Genomic DNA, 17,646 nt, shown 5'->3' with positions numbered 1-17,646 from the left:
ACGAGCGCGACATCCTGGCGCAAAGTTGCATTCACGCGCCTGGTCCGCAGTCCAAGATCCTCCACGTGAATGAGAGGAGCTGCTTGCGAGCTGTAGAGTAGGCAAAGGTGAGACGCCGCCACTCCAGGCGGTGACAGCGTAAGTAAAATTTGCTGCTCCTCGCCTCGCTCTCGCGTGCTGCTTACAGTATGCGCCCAAGACCTGCCTCGCAATGGTGCACGCGCAGCCGAGTGCCATAATCTACCAAAGTGTGGACGGTGAGATCACGCTCATCGACATTCCCACATCTATTGCCATTGCTCAGGGCCGCTCCGGAACGCTCCTGTCCACTCCACCGCTAGAGGAGCCAATTCCGCCAAAGGAAGGATGCCGATCTAGGGCAAGCCAAAACACGGCTATCTCGTCCGTCGACATAGTTCGTCATGAGCAGTACAGGTCATTGATCGAGCAAGCATTACTCGATATCAAAGCTCACGTTCCTGGATTCTGGTGCGCTCCCCGACAGGTATTGCCTCATCTGCCGACACCTGGAAAAGGTGCAACGGGACCTGATGAAGTGGAGAGAGAGCTGGGGTCTCGATTTCGAGAGTGGGTCGCTGGTGAAGAGAGCAAAGTAGAGAGCTTGTCAGACTTCCAAGTGATGATGGCTTCTCTAGGTGCACCAGAGGTTCAATCCACGGCTGCCGGAAGTAATACACAACCCTGGATCGTGTCGCTTTCTGCGCCTGGGGGTGCCACTATACAGCAGGCTTCCACCTCAGGATCACTGCCGGCATTCTACAACGCAGAAGGGCAGTCCCTGAACCTGACCATCGCCCGCGCTACAACCGAGGATATGGGGGAGACTTGTGCCTATCACTTTACAGTACCGCCTCTTTCCGCCTCTTTCCTCGGAGACTGCGATCATCCAGAATTATTCCGTTCTTCCTTTCGCGATATCACGGACAAGCACGACCTCCCAAGACATTTTGACCTGGTACTATTGGATCCACCATGGCCCAACCGGTCGGCTAAGCGTAAGGGAGTATACGAGCAGATCGGAGGCATGCCGTACTTGAAGAACATGCTACACAGGATGGATCTTGATAGCTACATCGAGAACAACGCTCTTGTCGGCATCTGGATCACAAACAAACCAGCTCTGCGAGACCACGTGCTCGGTGCAGGAGGACTGTTCGAGACGTGGAACGTGGGACTGATCGAGGAGTGGATCTGGGTCAAGACAACTACCAAAGGAGAGCCGATGTTTGACATCGACGACGTAATGCGCAAGCCGTACGAGGTACTACTGTTAGGACGAGCAGCCCCGAACTCATGGACCACGATGACCCATGCACCAAAACCCCGAAAAAGGGTGATTGCTGCAGTGCCGGATGTCCATTCACGGAAGCCAAGTCTCAAGGCATTGCTGGAGCCGTATATGCCAGATCCTACTGACTACAATGCGCTTGAAGTTTTTGCCCGCTACCTTGTTGCTGGCTGGATGTCCTGGGGAAATGAGGTGCTGAAGTACAACTCGGACGTTTATTGGGCCAAGCACCCAAACACGCACTAGGCGTTGGGGCGCGAACGTATGCCAGCATAGTCCTACTATGAGGCTCTGGAAACCCTCATGGGGTTCGTAAACTTTTCGACAAAAAGTTGGTAATTACAATATAATAGTATTCAAACAAGTTTTGTAATTCCAGTACTGCACAATCAGTGTCCTCTACAGTTCATCGTGACTGTAACCCATCTGCTTCTTTTGAAAGTTCAAAATATGCGTCAGGAATCTAGGGTCGATGTGGATGAAGTCTATCAGGCCGAGTATGATCATGATGATGAAGCCAAGCCCGATGCCTAATAGCACTGCATCCCATTGCCTCGAGACCTTCCTGAGCCACGCCTTCGTGTCCTCGACGGCGATGTTCTCGTCAAGGGCCGACCTTGCGCTCTTCAGTCCCGGCAGTCCATCCATACTCCTAGAGTTGTTTAGCTTCTGGAAATCCATCATCTCCCTCCTCTCAATCTTCTTCGCGGCCCAAGCCTCGAGCGTCTCACGTCCATCTTTGTCGTCCTCGTGGTCGGCGAAAGCTGTTGCGTCGCCATCGGCGACGCCGGGGAGTGTGCCGAACCCACAACTCGTCTGCACCTTCTTGATCTGCAGGACGATAATGGCACGGGCACCAGTGATGTCGACGGTATCACCATTCTCGGACGCCATCTTGGCACGCAGCTGGTTGAAGTGGTGGTCCCATTTCTCCACGACACGGCCGACACAGAACAGCCGCAGGGTCTTGGCCTCGAGTCCTGAAGAGCTGAAGAGCAGCGTTACACGCCCATTCTCGTTGACGTGGGCGATGGTCTCGCATCCGTGGCCAGTAGCGTCAAGGTAGGCGACTGTGGTGGGGCCGAGGATGGAGAAGGTCTGTGAGGGCTGTCCCTTTGGGGAGATGTTGATGTGGTCTCCGGCCCAGGGCGCACTGGCAACGTAGAAGAGGGGCTGGGCGTTGATGAAGTCAACGTGGTCGCTGTTCAGGGAACTGTAGAACTTTGGCATGATGGCGGCTGTCTATGGTCTGCTGGAGATATAGTAGTCCCAATGCGGAGGAGAAGGAGGAGACGCGGCGGGCCAGGCGGATTTTGGCGGTGGTGTCTGGCGGTGCACGCTGAGGTGTTCACAAGTTTCCAGCTTAGATTCTTTTCTCTTCTATACTAATCTCTTGACAGATTTGGTTTCAATGCTTGGACCAGGTTGCGATATTTTGGAGATTGGTTGCTGAGTAAGCCGCACTTGCTGCAGCTGGTTAGGACCCTGGCCAGAGATGCCCGCGGGGACGGCGAACGCCAAGACTGGCGCGGTCGGCGATTTTTGGACAGCTCCGATGACACGATAATCTTGCAGTCGCAGTCACCCGCGCATTGCTCACCTGCCACCCGGCCGCTCGCTCGACGCTGCTCGGTCCACCGCCGTGCCCGCCGCGCCCGCCGCGACCGTCCCCAAAGTGCGTCGAAGCGCCCCTCGCCCCGCGATCCGCACCGCCGCCGGTCCGCACGCGGTCCAGCATGCGCCGGTAGCAATCATGGCTCTCTGGTCCCGGGCAACGCGGACCCCGGGATCCTGCCGACGCGCCATTGCCAGCCGTGCGGCGGCGCACCATGGCCCGCGAGGCCTGCGGCGCCCGTGTCGCCCGCCAACGTCCGCCAACGTCCACACAAGCAGCCCCGCCGCAGCCGCGGCCGTCGACGCGCAGGGGCCGGTCAGCGGGCGCCTGTGGGAAGCAGCCATCGCGTCGCTGCAGGAGGCTCTGGAGCGCCCGCTGGCCCAGCCACTGCAGCTGCGTGGCCAGGCGGCGCTCGAGTCCATCCCCCACACGCCGCTCGAAGGGCTGCCAGGCGACCTGGACTGGGCCCGCGTTGCGCGCGTCGCGGGCATGGACCTTGCCGACGACCAGCGGCTGTTCCACCGCATGCACTCGCGCGCCTACGACGACCCCCACGGCGCCTGGGAGGAGCTGCGCTGGGACTCGCGGCACCCGGGCATGCAGCAGCTCCAGTGGCCTGCGAACACGGGCCACCGCGTCAATCCCTATAACCTCCCGCCGCAGTCGCTGTGGGCTCCCGACAGGGCCCGCCTGACCGCCATGCGCCGCCGACACACGTGGAAGAAGCTCGCCATACAGGAGCTGAGCGTGGCCATGCTCATCCACTCGCTCTTGCACTACATCCGCACCCCGCGCCAGCCGCTTCCCGGCCTGTCGCCGCACATCAAGTTCGTTATTGCTTTCGGCCCCAGCCAAGCCATAAAAGCGCGAGAGAACATCTTTGGCCATTACTGGCGCATGCAGATGAGACCGGTCGATACTATCGTCGACGACGACGTGCTTGCCGATATTTATCCAAATCAGCCCGCCGTTCCGCGCTATCACCAGGACGCCGACGGCGACTTCCACCAAATCGCCCAGCGCCTGAACCTCAATTTGAAACAGCTCCTACACCACGATTCACAGGATCGCAAGGACGACAACGAAGCTGCAGTCCCACTGGCCAAGATCTGCCACAATCTTTTTGTGTCCTCGGCTCCACCAGACGTGCAAACATTCAACATCCTCATTGCCGGCTTCAGACGATGGCGCCGTCCCGAGATGGTGGAGCATGTCATCCGCGCATGTCTTGGCTCCAAGATACGTCCTAACGAGATCACACTGCGCTACATCCTGAGCCACTACATATCCGAAAATCGTGCAGACGAGTTCTCGGAGTTCGTGGCATGGATGCGAGGTGCCACTGATACACTGATGCTCGCAACCCCGGACATCACTATCAACGAAGCGAGCCAGGGCCGTCTCATTCGCAGAGGCAAAATGAAGGTCTTTCAAAAGGTGTATCCTACACCTACGGTGTTCGATGGTCTGATGGGTGGCGTGCTGAAGTTTGCTGGCTTTGAGCGCGCTCTAGATGTATACTACGAGATGAAATCCGACGGCTGGGGCCTCGACATGGCTGGCCTCAGACGGTTGCTAGGCGACTGCATCCGCCGAGCCGACTGGCAGGGTGGTGTATACGTCTGGGCTGAAATCAAAAGCATCCAAGACACGGCAAAGCCACTAGACATGGCCAAGGCGTACGAATACATGCTTTGCTTGGGCTCTGTGACGGGCAACACAAGTGCATTTAACCAGCTGCTGAAGGAGATTGCGAATGGGGGCCACGACCGGCACGCCATCATCACTCGCGCGATAAAACGAGCCAAGAGAACGAGCCTGTCCCCGGCCTGGGCTGCAGACAACCTACTCATCGCAGTATCCGGCTTTGCTCAAGACTACCAAACGCCAGAGCAGGGTGCCACTCCAGAATTGAATATTGATGATCTAATCTACGGACAACCAATCGTAGAGGGAGACGACGATATGATGGTCGACAACCTAAGTAATTGGGACGATAGCACTCCTGTGGAGGTGTCGGAGCAGAAAGCAACGGACGCTACCGAGACATGGGCCTCCTGGGTCGAAGCCGAGTTTGGAGAACGGCCAAAAGAGCCGGAGGCCCATGACTGGCTGACAGCGATGACGAGTGCGCCTGTCGGAGCAGAGCCAGACCCTACAGCGTCCGAGGAGGCCTGGGAGAAATGGCTCCAAGCCGAGTTTGGCGAGGAGCCGGAAGAGCCAAAGACATGAGCGCTGGTACTATGTGCACGGCACGACCTACGGAAGCATGGGACGGCGTTTTGGTTTGCATGAGACGGGGTCGTTTATTTGATATACCTTTGCATGGAGAAGGAGTGTAGGTCTAGACTTTATCTGTACAGTATAGTATGTGTACCAGTGTATATTAGGTAGTCGGAGTAGGGCTGAGGCGTGGACAGGCCCTGGTCGAGCCAAGGCAATATCCATTTAGCCGCACTGTACGAAGTATAAACACATGGTCCTCGCTTGTCCATGTCCGCCATGCGAACACCTTCCACATGTAGTCGTCGCACCGACGGCAGTACATTTAATTCACATGGTACAGTGGAGGTCAGGTTCGACGAACTGTCCGGAGAAGTAAGGGTCTGGGAAAGTGTCTGGCAATGGGCTTACACTTCTCAACCGAGATTCTGCTATGAACAGGCATATGCCTACAATACCCAACCGTTAGCACCGCGGCCTGCAGATGCCACGGCAGTCGTCCAGTCACGTCTCGTCGCGATATGTGCAGCCTTCGCACCACGCTTTACCCAGACTCCCCTGTCCGCCGCCGGGTCCAGAACCCTGAGCGGGTTGTTGTGTAGAGGTTGGCAAGGGCTGGCGATGGGTATATGAGCGTCTGGTGTCCGCACGAGGCAGTATCAGTATCAGTATCAATAGTAGTATCAGGTTCAGCATCAGCATCAGTATCAGCATCAGCATCAGTATCCATCACTCCAGCACTGAATCGCCACAACAGACAACACCACCATGCGCCCCGCCCTTCTCGCAGCAACCGCCTTCGCGGCTCTGACCCACGCGCTCCCGCTCACGGCGCCAGAGGTACACAGCCCCTTCCCCCCTTCCCCTGCGCTGACGCTGTGTTGACGCTGGTAGCCGCAGCTCGTCGACGCCAGCCCGGACGCGACGATTGGGCTTGGCAAACCGAGCTCGGAAACTACATGGGGCAGGCGCGATATTGTCGATGTGAAGCCCGGTTCTACGATTGAACTGGGTAAGCCAAGCTCAGAAACTACCTGGGGCAAGCGCGATATCATTGATGTGAAGCCGGGTTCTACGATTGAATTGGGTAAACCTAGCACGGAGGTCATCTGGGGGAAGCGCGATATCGTCGATGTGAAGCCAGGCTCGACCATCGGCCTGGGCAAACCGAGCTCGGAAACTACCTGGGGCAGACGTGATATTGTTGATGTCAAGCCGGGCTCGACGATTGAACTGGGCAAACCATCGTCTGAGACCACCTGGGGCAAACGAGATATCGTCGACATCAAGCCAGGCTCGACAATCGAGCTGGGCAAGCCGAGCACTGAGGTTATCTGGGGGAAGCGCGATATTGTTGATGTGAAGCCTGGTTCCACAATCGAGCTGGGCAAGCCGAGCACAGAGGTCACTTGGGGCAAGCGTTAGGGGACACGCACGCGCGGCTAGGCAAAGAGGAGACGTGTTGGGTAGCAATTGAAGGGTGTTGTTCTTCTATACTATGTGCTTAAAAGCTGCTGTGGGCTGGTTTGTGTGGGCTCTATCGTGCCGAGTTGCTGGTCGATGAGGCTGGCGCTGGCTCTGAGGCATGCTGCGCTATCGTGCCTCTCTGGCGAGGCCACTGTGGTGTGCCACGTCTCCCGTTGAATCGCCGCTTGCAAACCATGTTGCAATGAAGACATACCTCGTGGTTGCTAATGACGCGATTTCGATGTGAAGCTGGGCGTGTAGCGTCGGCTCTTCGTAGGTATATTGCCTAAATGTCAGAGCGCTTTCTGCTTCAGCTGAGATGGCTCATGCTTGCAGCAAGCACCTGGTTGACCATATTGAACAGATGTCGTGGAAGCTCATGTGGCGTGTCCGACTGCACTTGCAGGGGCCGCAGGAGGAGCTGCAGCAGCAGGTGCGGCAGAGGCTGGAGCCGGAGCGGCAGCGGTATTCGACCCTCCTCGGGCTCCTCCACGGCCACGTCCCCGAGGTGCAAAGCCGCCACGGCCGCCACGAGCTGGTCCTGTAGGCGGACCATGGGGCGGTCCCTGAGGTGTACCGTGGGGCGGACCTTGGGGTGGCGGGTTGAAGCGCGGGCCCCTGGCAACAGGAGCTTTGCGTTCAAGCACTTGTACAGCGCCCTGGGCAATCTTGATAGGACTAGCGGCCATGGCTTTGCGTAGACCGTCGGGCTCTGCAAAGTCGACGTATGCGAATCCCTTGCGCTTGTCGATCTCGACCTTGTCGAGCGCACCAAAGACCTTGAGCGCCTCTTCGATCAACGGCTCCGTGATGCCCTGGGAAGGATTGGCGTGCTTGAGGAACGCCTGCTTGCTGGTTGCGTCGGGGACTGGACGAGATGGCGTCGACCTTGCAGCAGCGGCGGGAGCTGGGGTCTGTGCCTTGACGGGCGTGGATGTCGTCCTTGTCGCAGCAGGCTCGGTAGGCGGAGCACGTGATGTTGCTGGGCCCTTGGGTGCTGGTGTCTGTGCAGGCTGGGGTTTTTTCAGAATCTGGGGTGATGGTGTTGCCGATGCCTTGCCAGTAGCTTGAGGTTTGGCATCGCTTGTAGCAGGCCTGCCGTTGGTGGTGTCTGCTAGAGAGGCCTTGAATGCCCTGCGCTCGGCGCGAGTCGGGCGTTCCTTCTTCTGCGACGCTTGGGCGGCCTTGTCAGCCGGAAGCGCAGCATGCTGGGCAGCGGGTGTTTCCTTGGGCTTTGGCTCCGACGCGGGTGCATCCTTTGCTGGAGCGGCAGTGTCGACGCCCGCAGCCTCTCGCTTTGTCCCACGGCGACGGTTGGGAGCAGGACCAGGGCCGACACCAAGATCACGCTGGAGCATTGACTTTGCAAGAGCGACGTTGGCGCGTTTGCGCTCCGGAGCCGGGCTGGCAGAGGCCTTGTCGGCAGCAGCATTCGCATTCTTCGAGGCCAGGGCCTCCTTGTTCAGAATCTTGACAGCGTCTTTGGTCGCTTGGGCCTTGTCTGGCTTGGCTGATTTGCGGGACTTGTCTCCGGCGACAGGGCCGTTCTCCTTGCCCGGCTTCGCAAGCAGCTTCTTCTCGGCAGCAAGGTCCTTTTCTCCACGGCCGCTGCGCCCCTTGCCGGCTGGCTTCTCCTTGTTTGCCTTTTTCTCACGCAGGGCCTCAATCAGCGGGGTTGTCTTCACCTTGACGTCCTTGGCGTGGTCGGCTTCCGGGGCAGGCGGCTTGGTGATGGGATTGGTCAGGCTCTCGAGGAAGTCCTTGAAGTCCTGGTCCTGGTCGATGGTGCCCTGGCGGTTGTCGTTGCGACGGCGGCCGCCGGGCATCTTGGGGTACGGGGCGAACTCGAGGGTCGGCAGGCCGACGAGGGCGGGGTCCTGCCACGACTTGGCAGCATCGTGGAAAGCGAGGGTGCGGACGTGGTCGCCGAGCTGGGGCACGAACTCGGGCTTGAGGACGTGGAAGTAGGCGCGCGACGGGCGCGAGGGTTTGGCGGCATCCTTGGAGACGCGGCCCTTGCGGTAGCTGAACCAGTCGACGCGGCCGGCGCCGGCGGCCCACTCGTCGGCGAGGGCGGCCTCGAACTCGGCCCTGGTCAGGCCCGGGGCCAGGCGGCGCAGGACGAGCTTCAGGCGGGGCTGGGCAGCTTTGGGGCCGCGCGGGGACGGGGCGGGGGCGGTTCGCTGGGCGGGAGCAGGTGGGTTGCGCTGGGCCGGGGCGGGTGGGTTGCGCTGCAGGACGGCGACGGGCAGGACGCCGTTGACGCCGGCCTGGGGGGCCATCGAGGGTGGGTGGGTGTGGGTATGAATTGGCGGGCGGCGGTGGTGGTACCAGCAGTCGCAGTGCTTCGGCGAGTGTGCGTGATGCGTGAGGCGTGGTGCGTGGTGCGTCGGCCAGCGTGGGTGATGTGCTGCGCGGTGCCAGGCCAGTCGTGCCCGTGATTGCGCTGGGGTTGTGCCGTGGTTGCGCTGGTGTCGAACCGTGGCGGCGCTGGTGTCGAACCGTGGATGCGCTGGTGTCGAACCGTGGGTGCGCAGGGCGTCGTGCCGATTGCGCTGGCCGTCGTGCGGTGGGGGCTCGCTATCTCGCTGGGGGCAGTGACGCGGGCAGCGCGCAGGCGCGTAGGGCTACAAGGCAGGGCTACTACACGCGAGGGCGGGCAGGGTGCGCCACACTGTGCTCGTCGCAGCCGCTCGCCGTGCCTCCACGGCCGCCCGAGCTCCGCCCCCACCCATTGCACCGCGCCGCGACGTCACGCTCGCCCGCCTCGCCCGTCTCCGTCACACGACGCCGGCCTGTCCCCGCCCCTCGACGCTGGTCTGCCGCTGGACCCCCGCCTGCTCGACTCCCACACGCGCCGCCGCCGGCCCTCGCCCCCGCCATGCCCAAGGACAGCGACGTCCCCCAGCCGGGCCCCGCGCGCCTCGCAAAGGGCGCCGGCCCCGACGAGTGGCTCGAGCAGGCCAAGCAGTGCAAGTACCTGCCCGAGGCCGACATGAAGCGCCTGTGCGAGATCGTCAAGGAGTGTCTGATGGAGGGTGCGCCGCCCGCCTGCCCGCCTGCCTGCCCGCCCCCGCTGATGCGCCTCCAGAGTCCAACATCCAGCCCGTGCGCACCCCCGTTACCGTGTGCGGCGACATCCACGGCCAGTTCTACGACCTGCTCGAGCTCTTCCGCGTCGCCGGCGGCATGCCCAACGACACCCCGCAGGCGCCCCAGGCCCCGCCCGTCACCCTGCCCAGCCAGATCAACCCCGCCGACCTCGAGCCGCCCACCAGCATCACAGACCCCAAGGTCAAGCGCAAGATGAAGCGCCGCTTCCAGCGCGACCCCAACTACATCGGCCCTGCCAGCCCCCCGGGCGGCGACGGCGACGACGGCGATGCTGACGACGACGAGGAGGAGACGCGCGGCCGCAGCAGGAGCGTCCACGACCGCCGCAGCACCGGCTCCATGTCTGACGCCGGCTCGACCCGCAACACCGTCGTCGGCAACGGCCAGCAGAACTTTGTCTTCCTGGGCGACTTTGTCGACCGCGGCTACTTCAGCCTGGAGACCTTCACCCTGCTCATGTGCCTCAAGGCCAAGTGCGCCCCCGCCGCCTCTCTCCTCGCCCGCCCCGCTAACTCCGCCAGGTTCCCGGACCGAGTCACCCTCGTGCGCGGAAACCACGAGTCGCGCCAGATCACCCAGGTCTACGGCTTCTACGAAGAGTGCCAGACCAAGTACGGCAACGCCTCCGTGTGGAAGGCCTGCTGCCAGGTCTTTGACTTCCTGGCCCTCGCCGCCATTGTCGACGGCAAGGTTCTCTGCGTGCACGGCGGCCTGTCGCCCGAGATCCGCACACTGGACCAGATCCGCGTCGTGGCCCGCGCCCAGGAGATTCCCCACGAAGGCGCCTTCTGCGATCTGGTCTGGAGTGACCCCGAGGACGTCGACACCTGGGCCGTGTCCCCCCGAGGCGCCGGCTGGCTGTTTGGAGACAAGGTGTCGTCCGAGTTCAACCACGTCAACGGCCTGCAGCTCATCGCCCGAGCCCATCAGCTGGTCAACGAAGGCTACAAGGTGAGCACTCTCTACCCCCTGCCGACCAACACAGCAAGCACATCCTAACACAAGCCCAGTACCACTTCAAGGACAAGGACGTCGTCACCGTATGGTCCGCTCCCAACTACTGCTACCGCTGCGGCAACGTCGCATCCATCATGAACCTCGGCGAGGACCTCAAGCAAGAATTCCAGATCTTCAGCGCCGTCCCCGACCACCGCCGCGCCGTGCCAGCTGGACGCGGCGGGAGAGGAGAGTACTTTTTATAGTCTGACACTGCAGATGGCACTTGTACCACGTGACGCGACGCGACGGATACCCAGGCACGACATGGACGAGACGAGTCCATGACACCGAGCTGAATACATGACTGCGCTTTTATACTGACCCCCTTAGATAGCTGCGTTGTACGATACAATCACGATGATGATGAAGAAATAAATTTGCATATCCTTCATCTCCTGCTTTTCTATCACGATACAATCACGACGATGACAGTGGTGAAGAAAGATTTCTTGTATATTGTTATCTCCGTCATTTCTTCATCTCATCATTCATCATCTGCATCTACTCAGAGATACGCCCGCTCTGCATAACTCGCAATCATCCCCTTTGCGTCTGCCTCATATTCCCTCAACTCCACCTTCCCATCCTTCTCCACGGTGTTGGCCTGCACAAACACCTTGCGCGGCACCTTCTTCCTCAACACCGCCGGCCGCACCAGGTTCTCGTAAAACGGCTCCACGTCGGTAATGTCGTCGTACAGCTTCTTCGCCTGCTTGTAGTCGGCCGTGCTCTTGAAAATGTGCAGGCGCTGCAGATAATCGTTGACGGCCGCGCGCCCCAGATCGAGGATGCGGTCGCGCTCCAGCCGGATCGTCAGATCCGACAAGTCGTCCTCCTTCCACTCGAGCTCGCAGAACTCGACGCCGGCGTTAAGAAACGTGCGCAGGATCGAGAAGCGCGCTTGCATGTGCGCCTGGCCCCACTTGCGGCTCTTGGGGTCCCAGAACTCGAGCGCCACGATGCCTGCGCGCGCCATGGACAGGTACGCCGTGTGCAGCACGTCGCCCGCCGGGCCGTGGATGTCGATGCTGCCGTCGCCGAAGCCGAACAGCTGCAGGATCGGAAACTCGCAGGACAGCGCCATGGCCACGCATTCAGCCCGGCATTCTTCGTAGCTGGCGGCGATGGTGCCGAAGACCGAGCCCCATGTCTGGCCCGGCTTGTACCACGTGCGGATCGGCGTCCCCGTTACGGGCGAGATGGGCGGGTTGTCGTGGTCGAAGTTGAATTCGCCCGGCGCTGTTTCTTGCAGCAGCTTGCCGCAGCCGTGGCCGAGCAGCTCGTGCAGGCCGACCTGTACTTCAAACGCCTGGTCGGCGTTCGCCTTGTAGAGGGCCTGTTGCTCGTCTTTGATGAATGGGATCTTCTCGTTGGCAGCTTTCGCGCTGAGGACGTTGCCGAGAGACACGTTCTTGAACCCGACGTTTTGTCGGATGTCGTCGTAATTGGGAATGTTGATCCCCGCAGGTATCCTGTGCAGCGTCAGCAAACCCATTCAATGCCATGTTACTCTCAATACTCACCCGCTACCGGCAAACGTGAGAACCTCGAGTGATGTAAAGTCCGGGCTCAGGAACTTGTCCTTCTCAAACTCTTTGCCCCAGGGAAGCTTTGGTATGTACTGTGGTGCAGATTCTACCAGCTTGGAGAACGCCTTGGTTCGCTCCTTGTTAACCATGGCCACGAATCCCTCCCACTCGCCGCGAATGCCGTGCGGGTCGCGATACGTCTCGATGAAGCCAATATCAGACTCGACCGTCGGTCCTTTGTCCATGATCCACGCCCTTTGGCTTTCCTTGAATGCCTCCAGCGAACCTGTCCTGAAGCTCTTTGCATACTCGTCCATCATCTTCGTCTGATTGTCGTTGGCAGCGTATTTCTTGGCTTGGTCGATGTGGTGCGCAATCAGCTCCATCTCCTTGGAGTAGTCGCCGAACACCAGCTTAACCTTCTTCCCGTCGTCCAATGTCCATTCACTGTCCTTCAGATCCCTCTGCTCAGACGTGGGGTCGCTCAACGCCGAAGCTATCAGGACATCAAACCCACCGTCCCTCTTTCTGATCCTTGTGTTCTCCGGCAAAAGTCCCTTGCTCTCGAGGAAGTCGCTCACTCCGGTAATCTCCTCTTTTGATATGGTTGGCGAGTCAGGATAGTACGTCGACACATGTCCTGCACTGGGGTATCCGAGGTGAAGCTTTGCGACATCGTCGCCCGCGAATATAGCGTCCTTGAACTGGTCGTAGAATCCCAACGCCTCCGTGGATGTCGTTGCCAGCGCTTTGAGCTGCCTGGGCTCGAGACGTGGCACGAACTTGGAGTCGCCAAACGACTTGTAGTTGCCGAGGTTTCCGAGAAACTGCGCGGCGTAGTTCAGATACGCCTCGACCTCCTCCTGCGACAGACCTGCCTCTTTGGCAAGTGCGTCATAGTCGCCTTTGCTGTGCTTGTGCAGGGCGACGATGAAATCGAAGATGGATTCGGACTCGGGGGACAGCTGGCGGAGCACGATGCGCGTGCCAGCAAAGCAGGCTCTGTTGGTACATGAGCACACAGTATGTGAGGTACGCGAGTGTCCTACAGTGAGATGTGGTGTGCATATAGCTTCTCCTTGTCGGTCAACGCCTCGAAGTGGGGCTTGATCGCGAGCGGTACAACCGTGGGCGGGCTGTCGGCCAGGTACTGTTTGAGAGTCTCTGAGTCTATGGTAGCGGACATGGTGTTGCTGGATGCAGGGCCTCTGGACAATTCCGAGGCAAATGGGGGGTACTAGCTATGGCGGATCGGCGGGGCTGGAGGAACAATAGCTAGAGCCGCTGGTAGAGCTTCAGAATGCGGGGTCCACGGACTTAAGGACCCCTGCTGTCTCATGACATTTGCGCTTCGCGCCTGGAACAAGTCAAAGGCAGCAACACTTGGAAAAACGGCTCATACTCGATGTAAATGCTAAAAGACACGCTATGCATAAATAAGGCCCAATCCCGGAACATGACTAAAATCCAGCGAATACGGAAACAATGCCAACCACAGCCAACAGTCCCCATGACACACCCACAGCAGCGGCAGCGCTTTTGTTGACACTGACGACCTCTGGCGTACCAACCTGCTTGACATCATCGATCTTACACACGACTTCGCATCCCTTGCTGGCTCTCTTCTGGTTCTTGCCCTCGTATGACCCGCTGGTGTTGAAAGTCATCTCGATCCATTGCACATGGAACTCTGCCGAGTGGTCCTCGGTCATGTTTCCGCTCCACTCTCCGCCGTCGCTCCACATGTTCAGCACCATGTAGCTCTGTTCTCTAGGTACCGAGTATGTGTTTGCAGCGACCTGTTTGCCGTTGAGGTACCAATAGCTGTGCTTCGGCAGCCAGTCGATACGATGCGTTTGCCAATCCTCCCAGCTGGGCAGGTTAGTGCTTGTGACCGAAGCCTCTGCGACCTCGTTGCCATCTTTCCCAACAGCGGGCTGGTTTGTGTAGCGGATCGTGTCGACAGGGTCGCGGGTCAGGATCTCAATGTCCGACTCGTTGTTGTCGTCAATGAAAGTAAAGAATCCAGCCACAGCGCCCTTGTCCCCCACCACACGCCCGGACATTCGCATTGAAACATGCATAAGGTTCTTCTGCTGATTCTCCATCTCGCCGGCCGACTGGTACTCGGCTTCGCGCGATGTGCGCAGCGCAAGGTAGCTGCTATCGTTTTCCTCGCCGAGGTAGATGTTTGCGTAGGAATTGGACATTGGAACTGGGAAATCTGCGGTAGCAGGCTTGCTCCAATTCTGTAGGCCCCAGTCGTATTTCCAGTCATCGCTGTTGAACAGATCGGGCTGCCATGTTGGCTCAAGCCCATCGCTGCTGTTCACCTGCGCTGGTGGGGAAGAAAAGCCGCCAGGAAGGTTGCGGAAGTCGTAGAAGCGGTAGTACTGGAAGTACTCAGGAGTGCTCGAGTCGGCACCAGATGAAACAACATAACAGTTGCAGTCTGCATTGTTGTCTTTTGGTGTCTCGTTCTTCGAAGACGCGTACGGGCTCGTTGCGACAGCGACAGCGGTGAGGGGTAAGAGCGAGAGCCCCAGTCGAGTAAAAGAAGGCATGGCTGCCTTGACGAGGTCGGTGTAAATTGTAATTAGGCAATTAAGATGTAAGTGAAAGTATCAGAATCGAGAGACCAGACAAAGCGAATGTCACTTGCACAAGGCCATAAAGAGTGAGTTGCCGCTCGAGAAGGACTGCGGTGACAGAGTTGACGAACACCAAAACGCAGTCTGAGGGATCAGTAAGCTCATATACGAGGTCTTTGCTGCAGTCAGCCGCTTAAGACGGGAGCCAGGCTGGATACGCCCATGCCTTTTCAATAGCGTCAATGTGTAAAAGTTGCAGCGTGTTTCGCGTTTCCTCGACGTCCAAATCAGTGGCTCAGCCACAGCGCATCTGGACCACCAATGCGAGAATGATCTCCTGAGTTAGCCGATTTGGAAACCTAGCGTCCATGACACGAGCCTCACGACGGCTGTGACGGCCTTCGAGCGAATCGCCAAGGCCGGCAGCCGGATGTCTCCATTACAGGGACACTAGAAGGCATGTCATTTGTCATAGTTGCGTTAAGTCGTTCCCTCTCCAGAGTCCAATGCGCCTTTTAAGTTCGGAATGCGGGTGCGCAGAAAGGCGAGGAGGAGAGATTTGCAGGGGTCATCACCAGCCACAGTCCATCACGCCTTTGGTGGCCTTTAGTGGCTTCTGGTGGTAGTTCCTGCAGGCTAATGCTAAAATAGAACACCAACACAACGGACAGAGCGCCAAAGCTAAAGCCAAACATTCGATGAGCAGGTGAGCAGATTCTTTTGCTGTCTAAGAACGACCAGCACACCTTGGCATCATGACAATGCTGTGTTACGCGACATCCTGCCTGAATACGAGACTGCTCGTCAAAGGAGCTGTTGATGACGAGCCCGCAGCTGGAGACTCCGTCTTACACGAGCTTGTCAATACTGTCTGCACCTCGTCCGCCATGAGCAACCAGGGGTTCTGCCCTAGCCACTACACCATAGACAACATAAGCATTAACCACAACTCCTCGCCTAGCACCCAGAAGTGATGGATGCCTTACTGTTAATCCAATCCAGTCCCTGTTGTGCTGGCAATTCATATGCCACCTATATTATTGTGGCTGTATAGGGTTTGATGATCGATTGGTATCGAGGACTGCTACGAATGAGAGGAGCACGACATACTTACACATAGCGTGCTTAAGGCCATTGTCATCGATATCATGCAACACAATGAAACTTCTCGAGCTCCAGTGTCGCTGTGCTTGAACTGCTCAGAGTTCAGCCTAAGAAACAAAATAGAGGGTGTTCAAAGCCGTCCGATCCCTGTCCGCGCCCCAAAATCTCCACGATTGTATCTTTTCAGATCGCATCCTGCCTTTTGGAAGCGTTTCAGCTCCCACTCCCTTTTACGCTCAAAGTCTTCCCCTGCCGATCTCTTCCTGATAGAATGCCGACTTTCGATATTTCTCGTCACGCCAGTTCCGCGTTGGACCTCCGTATTCGCCCAAGTAAAGGAGAGTTCTGTGAGAAGCGGATCTTGCTGGTTGTCTGGCTGAGTGACCGAGAAAGGACTCGTATGTGAGTATTTGAGCAACTCCGGTACGGCAGTTGTGGCTTCTTGTGAAGTAGCGATATTGGGAGATATGGGTATGACTAAAGATGTCTGTGGATGTGTCGTGCGTCTTGAAGTCATTGTCGTAAACGAGCCACTCTTCTGGAGCTCTGCAGCGATAGCTCCTCCGGCCTGCGAGCTCACGGGCGCAGCTCGCTTTGCTTCATCATCAAGGGATACACTAGGATTCAAGCCGCGAATACCAAACGTGTGTTTCTCGTATTTAGGTCCAGGAACTTTGATAGGCGACCTTGTTGGCCTGGGTATCCAGTCGCTCTCATCGCTCTCAGACTGCCCTGAACGTCCTCGGTGCTGCTTATTCTCTTCATCTTCGACGAGCGGTGCGCGTTGTACTTTTGAAGACGCTGGAGGTGTGAGCCTGACACGCTCCTTGCCCTTGCCCCGGGTTTCAAGTCTCGGCTCCTTCTCTGCCAGCTCTGGGTCTTCTTCTTCTCCGCGCATCTGAGCTTCCCTGATCTCCTTCGCAAGGCCACCCGGGGCAGCAGCGTGAATCTCAGTCATGAGCTTCGCACGCCGACAAAACCCAGCCCAGTCCTCGTTTGCGAGCTTGCCTGCCTCTTCGTTGAGCGCACTCGCCGGATTCGGCTGTATAAGAAGACACGATATGGTCACAAGCACGTCTCGTAGCTTGAGCGTGCTGCTCCAGTCGCGCTTGAGGGTTTCTACGCAGACGGCGCCTGTGGATTCGTCGACGTTCGGGTGCCAACATCTTGTGCGGAAGAAGGCTGTGGGAGCAGCTGCAGGGTATGTGGGTGGTATGTCGAGGTGCAGTCGCCAGACGCCGTGCGCATACGGCGTGCCGACGGGGCCGCAGAGCAGGACATCGAGGGAAGTCAGGTCGGCGGACAGGTCTGTGTTGGAGGGGAACAGGTAGTTTGGTGGCAGGCCAGCTGTGTGCAGGGAGCCATGGTCGCCTGCGAGACGCCTGAGTGTTTTGGAGTTCTGGGCAGCGGCATCAGCAGGCGCAAGTAGCCGAAGAGTGAGGACATGGCATAGTCAGGACAGAAGCTTACCATTGCAACACGCAGTCTTGTCGTCTGTCCATTAGCGCAGAGACTTGGGGCGCTCAGAATTGAGATCGCCCAGGCAGTTTGTTGTCGCCCGAGCTCGTAGCAACAGCTTCTTCGCGCCCGCAACAGACGCCTGCCGCCCTCACCAGCTCACCAGGCGCGTCCGCCCACCGCGCTAAACTTAGCGTGGGAACGCGCAGTCCAAACGTCGCGTCCCCGTCGCTTCGT

General features: G+C 58.7%; 9 protein-coding genes across 9 annotated transcripts; 4 read left to right on the top strand and 5 right to left on the bottom strand.

Annotated features, from left to right (window-relative positions):
- Nucleotide 1: 1 nt before the first annotated feature.
- C7974DRAFT_402898 (MT-A70-domain-containing protein) lies at nucleotides 2-1,663 on the top strand. The gene is made up of 2 exons (XM_046142768.1): nucleotides 2-138; nucleotides 200-1,663. The coding sequence occupies exon 2, from the start codon at nucleotides 212-214 to the stop codon at nucleotides 1,553-1,555; it is 1,344 nt and encodes a 447-aa protein (XP_045992548.1). The 5' UTR covers nucleotides 2-138; nucleotides 200-211; the 3' UTR covers nucleotides 1,556-1,663.
- C7974DRAFT_402897 (uncharacterized protein) lies at nucleotides 1,664-2,774 on the bottom strand. Its single transcript, XM_046142767.1, has one exon. It carries the CDS (start codon nucleotides 2,537-2,539, stop codon nucleotides 1,709-1,711), a length of 831 nt encoding a protein of 276 aa, XP_045992547.1. The 5' UTR covers nucleotides 2,540-2,774; the 3' UTR covers nucleotides 1,664-1,708.
- Nucleotides 2,775-2,893: 119 nt separating this feature from the next.
- C7974DRAFT_55987 (uncharacterized protein) lies at nucleotides 2,894-5,287 on the top strand. Its single transcript, XM_046146857.1, has one exon. The coding sequence runs from the start codon at nucleotides 3,063-3,065 to the stop codon at nucleotides 5,154-5,156; it is 2,094 nt and encodes a 697-aa protein (XP_045992546.1). The 5' UTR covers nucleotides 2,894-3,062; the 3' UTR covers nucleotides 5,157-5,287.
- Nucleotides 5,288-5,915: 628 nt separating this feature from the next.
- C7974DRAFT_442938 (uncharacterized protein) lies at nucleotides 5,916-6,908 on the top strand (the record flags this gene model as incomplete). The annotated part of the gene is made up of 2 exons (XM_046145427.1): nucleotides 5,916-5,987; nucleotides 6,042-6,908. 2 exons carry the CDS (start codon nucleotides 5,916-5,918, stop codon nucleotides 6,570-6,572), a joined length of 603 nt encoding a protein of 200 aa, XP_045992545.1. The 3' UTR covers nucleotides 6,573-6,908.
- C7974DRAFT_442934 (Smg-4/UPF3 family-domain-containing protein) lies at nucleotides 6,909-9,252 on the bottom strand. The gene has a single exon (XM_046145426.1). It carries the CDS (start codon nucleotides 8,894-8,896, stop codon nucleotides 6,992-6,994), a length of 1,905 nt encoding a protein of 634 aa, XP_045992544.1. The 5' UTR covers nucleotides 8,897-9,252; the 3' UTR covers nucleotides 6,909-6,991.
- A 137-nt stretch (nucleotides 9,253-9,389) lies between these two features.
- C7974DRAFT_366852 (Metallo-dependent phosphatase-like protein) lies at nucleotides 9,390-11,118 on the top strand. Its single transcript, XM_046139860.1, has 3 exons — nucleotides 9,390-9,652; nucleotides 9,706-10,679; nucleotides 10,739-11,118. The coding sequence occupies exons 1-3, from the start codon at nucleotides 9,496-9,498 to the stop codon at nucleotides 10,928-10,930; spliced, it is 1,323 nt and encodes a 440-aa protein (XP_045992543.1). The 5' UTR covers nucleotides 9,390-9,495; the 3' UTR covers nucleotides 10,931-11,118.
- A 45-nt stretch (nucleotides 11,119-11,163) lies between these two features.
- On the bottom strand, nucleotides 11,164-13,640 carry C7974DRAFT_343665 (peptidase family M49-domain-containing protein). Its single transcript, XM_046139317.1, has 3 exons — nucleotides 13,306-13,640; nucleotides 12,251-13,258; nucleotides 11,164-12,199 (listed from the first exon to the last, which is right to left on the bottom strand). Exons 1-3 carry the CDS (start codon nucleotides 13,440-13,442, stop codon nucleotides 11,233-11,235), a joined length of 2,112 nt encoding a protein of 703 aa, XP_045992542.1. The 5' UTR covers nucleotides 13,443-13,640; the 3' UTR covers nucleotides 11,164-11,232.
- Nucleotides 13,641-13,642: 2 nt separating this feature from the next.
- On the bottom strand, nucleotides 13,643-15,132 carry C7974DRAFT_466043 (concanavalin A-like lectin/glucanase domain-containing protein). Its single transcript, XM_046146312.1, has one exon. It carries the CDS (start codon nucleotides 14,818-14,820, stop codon nucleotides 13,717-13,719), a length of 1,104 nt encoding a protein of 367 aa, XP_045992541.1. The 5' UTR covers nucleotides 14,821-15,132; the 3' UTR covers nucleotides 13,643-13,716.
- Nucleotides 15,133-16,081: 949 nt separating this feature from the next.
- C7974DRAFT_379817 (ubiquitin-conjugating enzyme/RWD-like protein) lies at nucleotides 16,082-17,424 on the bottom strand (the record flags this gene model as incomplete). The annotated part of the gene is made up of 2 exons (XM_046140478.1): nucleotides 16,082-17,350; nucleotides 17,422-17,424. The coding sequence occupies 2 exons, from the start codon at nucleotides 17,422-17,424 to the stop codon at nucleotides 16,082-16,084; spliced, it is 1,272 nt and encodes a 423-aa protein (XP_045992540.1).
- Between the last annotated feature and the right edge of the window lie 222 nt (nucleotides 17,425-17,646).

The sequence above is a fragment of the Boeremia exigua genome (genome assembly GCF_020726555.1).
Source record: "Boeremia exigua strain MPI-SDFR-AT-0100 chromosome Unknown C7974scaffold_12, whole genome shotgun sequence".
NCBI classification, from domain to species: Eukaryota; Fungi; Ascomycota; class Dothideomycetes; order Pleosporales; family Didymellaceae; genus Boeremia; species Boeremia exigua.
The sequence above is the reverse complement of the archived record's forward strand: the minus strand, read 5'-3'. Positions and strand labels throughout refer to the sequence as shown.

What these genes read in the sequence shown, in the direction of transcription:
- C7974DRAFT_402898 (XM_046142768.1), top strand. Translation starts at nt 212, where the DNA reads ATGGTGCACGCGCAGCCGAGTGCCATAATCTACCAAAGTGTGGACGGT.
- C7974DRAFT_402897 (XM_046142767.1), bottom strand. Translation starts at nt 2,539, where the DNA reads ATGCCAAAGTTCTACAGTTCCCTGAACAGCGACCACGTTGACTTCATC.
- C7974DRAFT_55987 (XM_046146857.1), top strand. Translation starts at nt 3,063, where the DNA reads ATGGCTCTCTGGTCCCGGGCAACGCGGACCCCGGGATCCTGCCGACGC.
- C7974DRAFT_442934 (XM_046145426.1), bottom strand. Translation starts at nt 8,896, where the DNA reads ATGGCCCCCCAGGCCGGCGTCAACGGCGTCCTGCCCGTCGCCGTCCTG.
- C7974DRAFT_366852 (XM_046139860.1), top strand. Translation starts at nt 9,496, where the DNA reads ATGCCCAAGGACAGCGACGTCCCCCAGCCGGGCCCCGCGCGCCTCGCA. An exon ending in CAAGGAGTGTCTGATGGAGG is followed by an intron (nt 9,653 to 9,705) that starts GTGCGCCGCCCG and finishes ATGCGCCTCCAG; the next exon opens with AGTCCAACATCCAGCCCGTG. An exon ending in TGGTCAACGAAGGCTACAAG is followed by an intron (nt 10,680 to 10,738) that starts GTGAGCACTCTC and finishes ACACAAGCCCAG; the next exon opens with TACCACTTCAAGGACAAGGA.
- C7974DRAFT_343665 (XM_046139317.1), bottom strand. Translation starts at nt 13,442, where the DNA reads ATGTCCGCTACCATAGACTCAGAGACTCTCAAACAGTACCTGGCCGAC. An exon ending in TATGCACACCACATCTCACT is followed by an intron (nt 13,259 to 13,305) that starts GTAGGACACTCG and finishes ATGTACCAACAG; the next exon opens with AGCCTGCTTTGCTGGCACGC. An exon ending in CTCACGTTTGCCGGTAGCGG is followed by an intron (nt 12,200 to 12,250) that starts GTGAGTATTGAG and finishes GACGCTGCACAG; the next exon opens with GATACCTGCGGGGATCAACA.
- C7974DRAFT_466043 (XM_046146312.1), bottom strand. Translation starts at nt 14,820, where the DNA reads ATGCCTTCTTTTACTCGACTGGGGCTCTCGCTCTTACCCCTCACCGCT.